The following is a 14,749-nucleotide window of genomic DNA, read 5'->3' as shown; positions in this document are numbered from 1 at the left end:
AGGTTGTGGGTTCCGCTCCAGGTGACTGTGAGGAGTGTGGTGTGTTCTCCCTGTGTCTGCGTGGGTTTCCTCCGGGTGACTGTCTGTGAGGAGGGTGGTGTGTTCTCCTCGTGTCCGCGTGGGTTTCCTCCGGGTGCTCCAGTTTCCTCCCACAGTCCAAATAACACACGTTGGTAGGTGGATTGGTGTCCGTAGGTGTGAATGTGTGAGTGTGTGTGTTGACCTGTGAAGGACTGGCGCCCCCTCCAGGGTGTATTCCCGCCTTGCGCTCAATGATTAATGAATGAATGAATGAGTTTGAAAATATTATGAACAGCTTGAAGTACAATTTGTCTATACTTTACTATACATAACACGCTAATATCTAAAATAAGGATGGGGCACACACCGGTAAAGTCGGCAAAGCAGAGAAGGCCCCGCTCAGAACCACTTTGATTGGTCAAATTGAGTCATGTCTCTCTTATTGACCGCTCTGCAGGCTCTGGGCCAGAGCAGAACTGCCCCGGGACAGAACTGTTGCTGAAACCTTCATGATTACGCCCACCACACCTCTGATTGGATGTGTTTGATGAACTATCCGCCCCTCTACCCGCCCACTGTCCGAGCTGTGGTGCGATGCTGAAATGGAAAGTTTGAGAGAGGAGGAGGAGAATGAGGGTCTTTTAACCGTTTTAATTCTGCACTTCAGAAACGAGAAAGGACGGAGAAAAATATGGAGTGAAAAGTGTTTGTGTTAACCCGCGCTTTCTAACACGGTAAGAATGAGAATAATTTACTGAAAAGGTTTATTTGTGTTCTCTTGTGGATTAAGACGTGTCGAGAGTGGGATACCACCTCTGAGTGAATGCTTTCTTTGTCTGCGTCTACCACTGACGTTACAGTGTGCTAAATTAATACCAAAACAGAGTAGTACCGCACTAGAATGTGTTAGCACACCTATATTATAAAGTGTAATGCTCATGGTAACTACTAATGTCATCTACACTTTAAAACAACTAATAAGCAGCCTAGTTGTCCTATAAAATATGCTTAATTTAACAACACTCATGTAAATATTGTGGCATGCTCGTTCAAGAAGGCAAGGACAACATAGCACTTTTAAGTTATTCCTAAAAAGCTCTGGGCCACCAATGCCATCTTCAGACATTTTTGAGTGCCATCACAGTCCACAGCCCATCGTTGTACGTAGCCCAAAAGTTGTGACACTGTGGCAGACTTCATACTTTTGTCAGTTCAGTGTTAGGGCCACAGCTATCTGGATTTCTCAGGCTGAGGACTGGCACAATGCTTAGCACCTTCATTCACTCAAGGATTTCCTATTTCTTCAGCCACATCCCAATTCTCACACAATGAGACTTGAACATACATGAAATCAGGGACAACTTAGTGCTGAACAAATGGAGGAAGGTTTAAATGCCCTGTTGTAGTTCAAGGTGCAGCTACGTTGGATTGTGTGAATTTTGCTAGAAAAAAGTCACTATCGTTTTTGGTTTGCCTGATGTTGTCACAAAGCAGCATTACAGATATACAGAAATAATAAAAAAAAAAATAATAATAAAACGATGAGCCATGGTGAACAAAGCAAAGGTGGCAATGGCAAGGACAAACTCCCTCAAAGCTGGAGGCAGGAACCTTGAGAGGAACCAAGATTCATAAGTGGGGACCCATCCTCCTCTGGTCACAATCCCATATAAATGACTACTGATATTGCTAAAAATTCACAGTACCATCACATGTCTTTGTTATGCTTAGGTGTAACTATATAACCATAGCAGTGATTACTGTGAGCTAAAAAATGTATGGAGGATGTTTCTGGTGATTGTTCTTTTCTCAGCTCGTGAGTTGAGACCTTTAGATCGCATTATATCGCACTAGCCCATGCTTGGCATAGAGTATGCTGACATTAAGCTCATGTCCACCTTCTACAAAGTATACAACCAGTATGTAAATTGTTTTGGACATTTAACATTCAGCATTTCATATTAACACATGTGCTATATTTCATAAGTTTTGTAAAGAACTTGGGGTATAGAGTAACACCATTGAAGAAGTGCTATTATCATTTAGTAGAAATGAAATCTAGCTTTAATAATATTTGTTTACACATGACTCATTTTTATTGCTATATAGACAATAGTTTACTGTTGGTGATTTGGTGACCATGAAAATCTAATAAAATAAATGATATTGGTCAAAACTGTCTCGAACTCTGTTAGATGTATGGTTAGCTAATGCAAAATGAAGAAAACTTTTATTAAAATACATTATATAGCAATACAACCACAGTTTCAGTATTTAGTCTACATAATGCAGTTGTAACATACATTAGGTCTAATACTGGTCACATAAATTGGAACTGGATGGTGTTGCATCACTTACGACCAGCGTTTCTCAACTGGGCTCACTTTGGGATTCACATTTTCCAATAGTCAAAAGTTTGATCCCACTTTTACAGAGGTAAAACATAGCCATTTTTCTTAGCCAAGCTTGTCTTTTATGTTGTCAGAATAAAAGTCTGACATCAGCTGCCTAAGTATTTAAACTATAACATGTTTCAGCTGTTCAGGCCAAGGCTATGATTAAGATTTATTTTTTTTATCATGGTAAAATATACCTAGCTTTTTCCCTCACTTTGGCACGCAGAACTTCATCACACTCCATTCTCATCTACCTTGCACATTCTCTTTATGGTTTTTCACATTTGCTTTTACATGTGTTTTTCATAACTGAGGTGCGTAGAGTGGAAAAATGTGTTGGTGGACCTGAGCTGGCTGCTGATGTTTATTTTGGTCATGGTCGGTGTGTCCAGGGTCCTGCCCAGCCCTAAAATTCTACATATGTTTACAGTTAGAAGAGCTTTTTCACATAAATAATCATCCATCTTCTCCACAGAATGTGGTTGGCATTATAAACTATGTTTCCAAATAGTTTGTGACATCACCTATAATTAGTAAATTATATTAATTAAGCTTGTACTATTTGTGAACCAAATTGTTATTTGTGTATATACAGTGTGTATAATCTCCATAAAATGCCTGAAATGAAATGCAACATTCTGGAGCAGCTGAACCTGACATTAGCTCAATATATATACCGCCAGCATTGAGCTGTGGAGCAGTATAGCTGTGTTCCCTGGAGGGATGGTCACCATCCAATACATTTGAAATGAGTTGAGTTTCTGGTCCAGAGCTAATCATCTAAAATCAGCATCTGAGGTCACTAATGTTTATGTGGCTGAATGCCATCTAATATTCACAGAAATGTTCTTATCTCTAGTGTAAAGCCTTTCTGGAATGTAAAGACTGTTATTGGAGCAAAGGAGGAAAAAAATTAATACTCATATTTCAGAAAGAAAACTACATGTACTCACAAGTGTTTGGCCATGGAGTTTCACAATGCTTGAACTTAAACCACATTACAGCTTAAAATTATTAACATTTGTCATTGTCTGCAAACCCAGTGTTTATTGGACTGAACACAGAAAGAAAGAAACATTAAATGCCTTATGGCTTAATTAAAATAATTAATTTTAATTTTAGTCACTTAATGTTAAATCTTAAACATTGAAAAGGAAATTTTATCCATTTCCTAATTTCATCAATTTGCTTGGAAGGAAACAAATGGCCCCCCTCCCTCCCCTGAATGAACAGCCAGCAGAACAGTGTCTACCAGCTGATGTCACAGATTTGGGAAGTCAATGCTTTCCTCTGGTTAGCAGTAGTGTGTAAACGGTGGTGATTGAAGAAGCACATGCTTGTCCTCACCTTCTCAGTGCTGGTGGTATCATGTGTGATAGGGAGTTCAGCTTACAGTTAACATGATGGACCTAATGATTGGTTTAAATTTCAGCAAAATCCAGACTGTAAAATAAAAATCTAACAGTGTGAAATCCATTTTATTTTAATGCAGATTATTTTAATGCTCTGTTATTGTCTTATTTATGTCTGTCTATCTTTCTCTCTGTCTATCTGTCTGACAATGTCTTTGTCAGTCTGTCTATCCACATGCTTGGCTGTTCTCTGTCTCTCTGTCTGACTGATTGCCTGCCTGTCTGACTGTCTGTTATTTTCTGCAGTTTGTTCAGACGTATTAGTGTCTGAGGCTGGTCAGTATGGCTGAGGGAGACGAGGGTTCAGCTGGAGTGTGGAAGGAGAAATACATGGCTCTGGAAGCTCTGCTGTTCAAGTTCAGAGGACAGATGGGTGTGATTCGGGATCTCACAGCAGAAAAGGTTTGAGAAGTGTAACTCTTTGAACAAACATTCATTCAATTCGATAATGGTTCTTTAAGAATCAGTCACAAATCTCAGGGTAATCTTTAATTTCACCATGAAGCAAGTTTTGGTATGGGTTGGTATAAGGTCTGGGGAATGGGGTAGTAATAGCCCAAACATGATTTAGTTATTTTTTTGCAATGTGAATAGTAAACTGGTATCATCAATTCATTATAAAGGCTTTACGATTGTTGCTGCTCCTGCAGGTACCCTGATATGGCTTTTTCATCCTGTAGGGACCCAATGGCACAGGTTGCTGTGTATATTTCCCACGTTGTGGTTTTAGAATGATTTTCATTGAAGTTCGGTTTATTCTGTATATTCAGCAACAATATAGATGTTACTTTGGCATTAACCATAGTTTCCCCACAAATTCTAAGGACAGTTTGGGGAAACTTGCCCATTAAGACTCTGGAGATTACTGGACTAATCTCTGAATTAGACAATTACTATTGAGCAATGTTTATTGAATATTACTTAATCACAACACATGAGTGAATTATTACAAATCATACACCATTATGATCTCAAGGATGCAGGATAATACTGATATAGATTAAATACATTTACTGGGCTTATATACATATACTGTACCTATATTAGCAATACATCCCTAACATCCTCTCTGTCTCTTAATGTTGCAGTCTGTCTCTTAAACTATTGCCTGATTTTCTATGTCCTATAGAGCCTTTAAAATGTTTTTAATTAAACTTGATGCTGAGTAAGTATAAGAGAACAACCCCCAGCTTTCTCTAAACAAATTACAGAGGAGTATGTTGGTATACTAACATGTGTCCTGCCACACTCTCCCTCTTTTCCATTGCCCTGTATGAGGTCTCACTTTCCATTAACAGCTACTAGAATTTGTGTCAATCACATAGTCAACACATCACTTCAGGAGCATCTTACAAGTATTTACCATGTTTGGAGTGTTGCAGCCAAGTCTCTCTCTCTCTCTCTCTCTCTCTCTCTCTCTCTCTCTCTCTCTCTCTCTCTCTCTCTCTCTCTCTCTCTCTCTCTCACCCTTTCTCATTTGCTCTCTCCTTCTCTATGTCTGTGTTTGTGCTCTATGGCCTACTTTTTTGGGTCTGTCTCAAGGGAAAGTTGATTAGAGGTTAATATAAACAGATGCTTGACCACAGGGCTCCAGTCTGCTGCATTCTGGGATAGCACAAACTTCATAGAATTGCTGACTTGAGAGTGACAATAGACTCCAAAGTATGAATATTCATCAGCCCTTTTTCTTTAGGGGAAACTGTTTTAACCTTTTCTACTTATATTTATAATTTTGGAGCAAGAATTTTGTCATCAGTGAAACAAACTACAGCTGAAACTTTGGCTTACATATAAAGTGGTGGGTATGACATAGTGGGTAACACTACTAGCCTAAATGTATCCTGGTTTTTGATTCCCAGCTCGGAAAAGCACACCTCACTACACCAGCGAGTGTTTTTTGGGAAGACGGATAATGTTACTTTCACTTTCACCTGTTTTCTTATTACAGGTAAAGGTTAAAGAAACATTAGGAATCACATAATGTGTAATGGATAGCTGAGCATTGAAAACATATGTTTTCTTGTATTGCCTAACCATAATCTGTAAGCATCATTTCTAGGTGGAGGGCAGGCATAAATGTGGTCAGTTCTTAAAACCCACCATTATTGCATTGACATTCTGGCAAACTTAAAGCAAAACTGAAATTGTGTCTGATTAATGTTCAGATGTAATTCAGGAACAATAGCTATTGACCATACTCTTGTTAAAATATAAGTAATTGCTTTTAATTTTAAGTGTATATTGCCCTTAATTTCAGAAGTTACAATTTACAGGTCACTCAGCTATATTACACATGAAGCAGTGTTGTACGCCCCATACGCTCACTCAGAATAATATGCCAGTGGCCATGAATCTGAATTTTGGCCTGTTTTATGTTTGGCTATTTGATCTCATTCGTAGTCACTCTTATTATTATTGGTCACTCGTGCCTCTGTATTTGTCTGCCTTGGGCAAAAGTTCATACACTTTTCTGTCCACTGTGTCATTAGCACTGCTCATGCTAGCATTTGTCTGTAAAGTTATGCAGTGTTATCCACTCTTTTATATTTAACCCCTTTCGAGGTAATGTTTACAACTGCTGTAATTCATTTAAAACATTCTAAAATTACAATTTAAATACAATTAAATTATTTAAAAATGTATGTCTTAATACATACAAATGTAATCTTTCTCCAGATATGTTTTTACAAAGTAACAGCTATGATATATTCTTCAAGAGAAAGAGCAATGTACAGTTAACTGTCAAGTATGTGTATTAGTATATATTATTTTTCTAGGTGTAAGTTATTTATTTTCATGCCATCGTTTTGTTACTGGTGCATTTGAAATGAAATATGTTTACCCTTGTACAATGTGAATAACAAACGCGTCTTGACTGAGATAATGGGAATGGACATAAAATTTCAAGTACCTAAGGAAGAATGCTTGAGGTCCTTGTTGGCATTAATTTATTTATTCTGACCTTGGTTCCAGTCTGCACTTTGTTAATCTAAGATGTAATACGATTTGCAGTCTTGTTTGAGGATGATGGTAAATGGTTGTTTGGGTCCTTTATGATGCCGATAAGCAGCACATCAGAGAGAGTAGGAGGAGGTAAAGAGGAGGAGAGCGGTGATCGGGAAGGCGAAAGTGACAAAATGAAATAGTAAAGGGGAGGAGGAGAGCAAATGAGATGAAAAAGAGAGGGAGTGAAAGATTCAAGCAGAAAATAAACCATCCTGTAATCACAGAGATGCCCAGGGGAGGAAATGCCTGACTCTGTAAACAGAGCGTGTTATATGGGAAGTCAACATTCAACACACACACACACACACATAGACAACTGTTTCCAGGCTGGAAGGGGAGATACAGTTCATAACATTTTTCATCTTCACTTTTGGGCGGCACGGTGGCGCAGCAGGTAGTGTCGCAGTCACACAGCTCCAGGGGCCTGCAGGTTGTGGGTTCGATTCCCGCTCCGGGTGACTGTCTGTGAGGAGTTGGTGTGTTGTCCGCGTGGGTTTCCTCCTGGTGCTCCGGTTTCCTCACACAGTCCAAAAACACACGTTGCAGGTGGATTGGCGACTCGTAGGTGTGAGTGTGTGAGTGAATGTGTGTGTGTGTGTTGCCCTGTGAAGGACTGGCGTCCCCTCCAGGGTGTAAACCCGCCTTACGCCCAGTGATTCCAGGTAGGCTCTGGACCCCCCGCGACCCTAAAAAATTGGATAAGCGGTTACAGATAATGGATGGATGGATCTTCACTTTTCTATTTCTTGCACTGTGTCTTTCCTGCTGAATTACTGTATGAGACTACAGCAAGAATGCAGTGCTTACAAGTCCTCAATTCATGTACTGTTCGCATTAAGACACCAGAAGTGATAGAAGAGTAATAGTATTATTTAATTTATGAGGTTTCTGTGTGGTTATGCACCAAAACACATCACAATCATAATTCTAAAAAACCTGAATGAAAGACAGATCTGAAAGCATCGTCCTCTGTGTTGATTGGTCAAAGCTTATGAGGAACCTGTATTAAACGGTAATCACATTTCAGGAGAATAAGACTTGTTTCTTACATTGGATATGTAGAGGGAGTATTCACAACATAAATCACAAGTGAATCTCAATATTTCTGTATGTTCAGACTGTAGTCACATTGACATTGCCAGACTGGTCATTATATTAACAACAATAGTCCTTTTATGTAGTTTTTGGCATTTCAATTTGCATAAAATTTAAATCCTGTCCTCAGATATTTGTATCTGATAAGGGCCTTTCCCATATCCCAGATTTACATAACAATAAACCCAAGTAAAAAAAAAAACGTTTGTAAGGATTAACTATATAAACTAAAACCGAACTGTCAAAAATGACATTTGGGCCCCAGGACTGTCCAAATATACACAAGTGCCTACACACACTTCCTTCAGTGAGTGTGTACACTGAGAGCAGTGTGTGAGGGAATGTGTTCTAGGTTAGTGCTCACTCCTCTTCCTGCCTGGCACACCCAGATTGATTCCACATTTGTGTGGGTGGTGGCCGCAAAGAGCCAGGGCCAACTGAGCATAAAGCTGTTTGGAGACCCAAGCAAACTACTACTGACTTTACTATTGTGGCAGCTGTTTTGCACAAAACATTATACTATATTTAAAACATCATCGCATAATTAAAGCATTATGTTCATCATAGTATTTTCCATGCATCCATCCATTCTCTGTAACCGCTTATCCAATTCAGGGTCACGGTGGGTCCAGAGCCTACCTGGAATCACTGGGCGTAAGGCGGGATTACACCCTGGAGGGGGAGCCAGTCCTTCACAGGACAACACACACACACTCACACATTCACGCACACACTCACGGACACTTTTGAGTGTCCAATCAACCTACCAACGTGTGTTTTTGGACTGTGGGAGGAAACCGGAGCACCCGGAGGAAACCCACGCAGACACAGAGAGAACACACCACACTCCTCACAGACAGTCACACGGAGGAAACCCATGCAGACACAGGGAGAACACACCACACTCCTCACAGACAGTCACCTGGAGGAAACCCACGCAGACACAGGGAGAACACACCACACTCCTCACAGATAGTCACCCGGAGCGGGAATCGAACCCTGGAGGTCCCTGGAGCTGTGTGACTGCGACACTACCTGCTGCTCCACTGTGCTGCCCGCTAGTATGTTACTTGTGGATTATTATTTATGGTTGGAACATATTTTGCAGGAAGTACATTCTGACCCATAAGCGCAGCCCATAGGTCCTCCACCCCTTAAAGTTAGTTAGTTATCATTACACTTATATAGCGCCTTTCTAGATACCCAAGGACACTTTTTTACAATCTACACTGCTCAGAACACTCAATTCACACACACACACACTGGCGAGAAGCGGCAGCCAAACGCGCACAGCGTACTCTCAACCAGAAATGACCGTCCACCTGGAGGACTGCATCGGGCACTGGGATTTCACCCAGGACAGAGCGCCAATCTATATCTGGGCACACACACATTCACTCACACATACACACTCATTAACTCACAAACCAGGACAGTTATTACAGAAGCCAATTCACCTAAAGAAACCCCATTTGATAGCATCATATGCAGCGGCTTATGGAATAGCATTTCAGTGAAGCTGTGCTAGATTTCACTGCAATGATTTGGACTTTGTTTAATAATTACACACCCTCCTCCCCACAGAGATGCAGTTCATATGCAAAGGCAGGTTTTCTGTTTGCAATTTCCTTCTTTAGTTTTGCACTGGAGGCTGCTATGATGCTAATGTACACTGCATGTCAAAACATATGTGGACAACTGCAGGAATACTCTTCTGAGAAGGCTTCAGACTAGAAGATCCAAAGTGGATCCGACAGCATCTTCGGTCTCCAAACCATTTTTCTATGTTTGAGCCCCACCTCGAGTCACTGTCTATGAGGAGTTAGGTGTCTAGTCCCTGTGTCTGTGTGGGTTTTGTCTTCCTACAACAGTCCAAAAACACCTTTGTAGGTGGATTGACTCTTTAGTAGTGTCCGTAGGGCCCATAGAGTGGGTGATGTCCTGTAATGGACGGGTGCCCTGTCCTGGGTGTGTTCCTGCCTTGCGCTTGATGATTCCTGGTAGGCTCCAGACCTGCTGTGACATTGAACAGGATGACATGGTTGCATAAAATTAATGAACAAATTAATTCATTTGGATCATGTCAAATTAACTCAATGACTAGGAGGCATCTTGAGACTATAATCTTGCCAGTGCTGTATACATTTTAAGCTTTTTTAACCTTTCTGTTCCTCCATAAAGGAGACTGTGTGTGTGTGTGTGTGGGGGGGGGGGGTGATGTTGTTTAGGCGGGGATGAAGTGGGATGCTGGGGAATTTGTAGTGGTAGTGTTGCAGAGTTGGACACACAGTTTCTCTTTGTGCTCTGGCTGAGCTGGGCTCTCTCAGAGCCGGCCGCACACAGTCGGGTTTGGAATGTGAGGAAAAGTCAGGCCTGTGTGTGACTCTTATAGTTTGCAAAACATTACACTGAAATTTAGCACTTTATTTATTTCATGACTTTCTTATTTGAATGTATGGAAATTATGTTGAATGTTTAGGATGTTAGCTAAAAAACTTATATTTTGTGCCCCATGAAGTTCCTAATGCCATGGCTATAACTTGCATATTGATGATATGAGTGAAGCTGTTGAAGTAGATGGTGATAAGTGTGCGAGGATGCTTTTATCTACTTCTATGGTAGATACTTTTAACTAAAGTGCCTCTGGTGTTCTGTTTTGGAATCCAGTGTAGAAAGCGGACATTTTAGTGGTTCACTGAACACATTTCAGCACCGTTTAGTCAGCATTCAGATGCATTCAATGTGGCAGAAAGTGTGCTCATTACAAAAAAATATTACACTAACTATGAGGTTAAAGTTGCTGTTTATGCTTTCAATCCAGTACACCTTTTGTAAAATTCAGCAAAGATGTCCTCATGATTTGCTCTTCGGTCCGTTTGAGTGCTAGAAATAAAGTCTTATATTAGTACTGAACCCTGGCTCTGTAAATGGGAAACAAAGAAAGTGTCTCAGATCAAGAAACACTGTTTCAGCTCTTCATCGGCAGGACCTTTCATGCTTGTGCATAGAACAGGTTGCAATAATTATAATCCAAGTACATAAATACAGATTGTATTTTAATGCAAGAGGCTGACATCTGCTTGTTATGTTGTGTGTCTAATGAAATCATATTTGAAATATTCTTAAGTCTATACACTAGAAAACTTCTACTCATTTATTTATTCATTTTCACACTTAAAATACTTAATGTATAGTAACCTTCTCAAACAATGAGTCAAATGTTTTGATTCCTGTCATTAGCTATGGGTAAAATGGGCCAGTAGCTGTTCAGTGCTGCTGCGGCTTTCCACATTTGGATTTATTACAGTCTGTAATTATGCTGCTGTTCCGCCTGATTCTATATCTGTACATCGAGGCCTGTGGCTCATTCTCATTTGTCCATGAACCTGCCCGCTGAAAGCTGGAAGAAAAAGCTGGTGTGTGTGTGTGTGTATGTGTGTGTATGTGTGTGTATGTGTGTGTATGTGTGTGTATGTGTGTGTATGTGTGTGTATGTGTGTGTGTGTGTGTATGTGTGTGTGTGTATGTGTATGTGTGTGTATGTGTATGTGTGTATGTGTGTGTGTGTGTGTGTGTGTTTGTGTGTTTGTGTGTTTGTGTGTTTGTGTGTGTGTGTCGCCCTGTAAAGGACTAGCTCCAGGGTGTGTTCCTGCCTTCTGCCCAGTGATTCCGGGTAGGCTCTGGACCCACCGCAACCCTGAATTGAATAAGGGCTCCAGAAAATTAATGAATGTATGAATAATGATTGATTTTGCTGGAGTAGTGTCACATACATCAGTATAATGTATCTGAGGGCTTGGTGAAATGCACTTCATTGTCCAGTTAAGTGATTCTCTATCCTAGTATTGAGACCTCTGCCCTGAAGACTATAGTGCTTCCACTGCTTCAAATAAACATCAAATACAAAAATTTGCAAAGTATCTATTCCATAGCACCACTAGCATAATAGTTAATCAACTCTTTAATTTTAACCAGATACAGTGAAATGACAATATATTTTTCATTATTTGTCTGGAAAGAACAACACAGATGTCATGTTAAGTCAAGTATTGAAAGGGATGTCTGAACTAGAAGAATGTGCTGAAAGTCATGATATTGTCTTCGTGTGGTATTCTGAAGGTATTTTGATGGTATTTTTACATTTTTATGGCCTGTGGACACTTTTGAAGAATATGATTTAAAAGTGCACTGCAGCTATGCTTAGTTTGGACTAAAGGCTCCACATGTAAGCCTTTGAAAATCCTTGTGAATAATTAGTTTTGTGTATGCATTTTTAGGAATTTATTGTCAATTGTTGATCTTTAAATTTAAAATTTGTATTCATTCATATCAATCTACACATAGCCCTATTCAGACAGGATTAAATTAACATTGGGTCTTAGTGTAAAAAGACCTATTTTGCTGGGTCTTAAAAGACAGTTTGCAATATTTTTCCATAGTTATTTTAGGGTAACTGTTCATGTATGAAAATAAATATCTACACATGCAGCTATACGGTATTCTGAGATGTTTTTATCATTGCAGATGCAGCAGTTAGAATCACAGGTTTTGGAGGCAGAGCGCCGTGCCTATGAAGCTCACCAGCAGGTAAATACTGATAATTTTAGTAAAATGACATTTTAGTGACATTTTGTGTCCATGACAAACAGCAAGCATGTTTATATGCACGTTACAATTTGATGACTTTAGAAAATTAGAGGTTGTAATAATTTGCCAGTAATTTGTACAGCAAGTATAAGAACTCAAGGTCACTCAGTAATCAAATTCCATTTGAGCAATGATTAGCAACTAAATGATCTCAACACAACAAAGTAAACTTTTTTATTATTAACAAAGAAAATCTTAATTTAATAAATATTCATTTAGAAATTAATATGACTCAAAATGTGGCTCATTTGTGACCATTTCAAAGTAGGTGCATTTAAATGAGCATTTAGCGGAAAGCTTGTCTGCATCTGGTTCTGTTTCCAGACTTGTGTAGATATGGAAGAGTTAAAGACACATGTGATGAAAAGCCTGATAACTGTACTAAAATCTAGCATTTCATCAGAATATTTCTATTTCTATGAATTTCAAAACATTTTAAAGCCAGTCTAACAAGAGTACACATGACCTTTGGAATAATCAGATAACTGTCTATGTAAAGACTTTTTGTGCTGATTCTGTGTTCAGGTCTTTTTGTATATGTTTTGTTTGCGTTTAAGGTGCAGTGGATGGAGGAGCATCTGAAAGCTGCAGATGTCCAGTCTGGAGAGTCTGAACTGCGGTTGTTTAGAAGTTGCCAGGACCTGCAGGCTGCTCTGCAGGAGAAAGACGAGATCATCAGTGCCCTGGAGCAGCAGGTGGAGGAGCAGGTCATTACCTAATCCACTCATCAGAGAACAGACTGGATCGTTTACATTGCTCATATAATCATTCACAAGCTGTCTTTATCTCATATTTTTTTCATTTAAAAGGACCATATTTTATATTATTCCAGGTAGGCTCCAGACCCACCGCGATCCTGTATTGGACAAGCGGTTACAGACAATAAATGAATTAATTAATTCATCTTTCATATTCTTTACTATTTTCCTTAATTCATTTATTCACTTTTGGTACAAGGTTAATTTGATTGGATGCACTGTATTTTACATAATATTAAAAAAAACAATACTGGAAAGGTTGGAGCATTTTGTAAAATGCTATAAATAGAACCTGAGATTTTCTTGAACATTTATTTGACAGAGGATAAGCACAAAGAATATATTGCTGATGTTTTCACATAGCAATTTGATTGTATTTTGAAAATATAATCAAATTTAGAATTTGCTGCTCTTAGCAATGGAAAATGTATAAAGGCTCACGCAAATTCTAGGAATTTGCTGAGCTTTAGTAAGTTAATATCCATGTATGTGATCCAGAGGCACAATACTCCTTCACCCTACAGAAACAGAGCCGGATCCAAGACACCAAGACTGTAGAGGAGAAAGCAGCCAAGATCAAGGAGTGGGTGATGCGGAAGCTAAATGAGGTTTGTGTGTGTGTGTGTGTGTGTGTGTGTGTGTGTGTGTGCGCAGTATTGTTATTGTATAAGTCTCATTTCCTTATGGATTTAGTTTGAAGCTGAAAATGCCTCCCTGAGGGAAACAAACCAGCAGCAGGAAACTCAGATACGGGAACTAAAAAGACAAATTAAAGGTATGGTTACAAAAAGTCATAAATACACAGAAATTAAACCTGAAACAAACTTGAATTTATAATGTTTAGAACGTTCAGAAACGTGTGAATGAAAAAATCTAACTTCAAATAAAAACATGTATTATTCACCAATTTGTTTTTATTTTTTGTCCAGTCAGATCACGCTGAGATTTAGAATACATTCTCACTATTGAAAAGCTTTATTCTTATTGTTTATGTAAGTGTGCTGTTCATGCACCTTGAATGGTAATGTCAGGATTCCTTAGTCAGCAGTGTTTGTGTGAGCTGACCAGTCAGATCAAAGGGAAGGTGGGACATTGCAGGGGAAGTTTGTGGTTGTTCAGAGTTCTTGGAGTCAGAATAATCATAAACTCTTGTTCTAAAAATTAGAGCGAGATCTAGTTGCTAGATCTATATGTTCTGTAATGGTAAATTATGCTTTTACATTTTCCCTAAAGCGTCTTAATTATATCCACTGTTTTTGTAAAATTACTTCTCCCTCTAGTCCCTAATTTTGCTTCAAAAAAGATTAAATGTGACTGAGTTATATGTTCAGCATGCAACTTGACTGTCTAAATTGTTGCAGTGTCTCATAGTGTTTTGCAACTGAGATCTAACAGTCCTATTTGTTATGTGTGT

The 14,749-nt window shown here is 39.2% G+C and overlaps 1 protein-coding gene across 1 annotated transcript in view; it reads left to right on the top strand.

Moving 5' to 3' along the window:
• The first annotated feature begins 631 nt into the window (after positions 1–631).
• plekhh2 (pleckstrin homology domain containing, family H (with MyTH4 domain) member 2) overlaps positions 632–14,749 on the top strand; it is a 33,365-nt gene continuing 19,247 nt past the window's right edge. The window contains exons 1-6 of the mRNA XM_066678783.1: positions 632–755; positions 4,076–4,231; positions 12,455–12,517; positions 13,135–13,284; positions 13,860–13,943; positions 14,029–14,110. Of these exons, the coding sequence (XP_066534880.1) occupies positions 4,112–4,231; positions 12,455–12,517; positions 13,135–13,284; positions 13,860–13,943; positions 14,029–14,110 (499 nt within the window). The 5' untranslated portion in view covers positions 632–755; positions 4,076–4,111. The remainder of the gene's footprint in view (positions 756–4,075; positions 4,232–12,454; positions 12,518–13,134; positions 13,285–13,859; positions 13,944–14,028; positions 14,111–14,749) is intronic.

Source organism: Hoplias malabaricus, chromosome 8 (assembly GCF_029633855.1).
Source record: "Hoplias malabaricus isolate fHopMal1 chromosome 8, fHopMal1.hap1, whole genome shotgun sequence".
Taxonomy (NCBI): domain Eukaryota; kingdom Metazoa; phylum Chordata; class Actinopteri; order Characiformes; family Erythrinidae; genus Hoplias; species Hoplias malabaricus.
The sequence above is the reverse complement of the archived record's forward strand: the minus strand, read 5'-3'. Positions and strand labels throughout refer to the sequence as shown.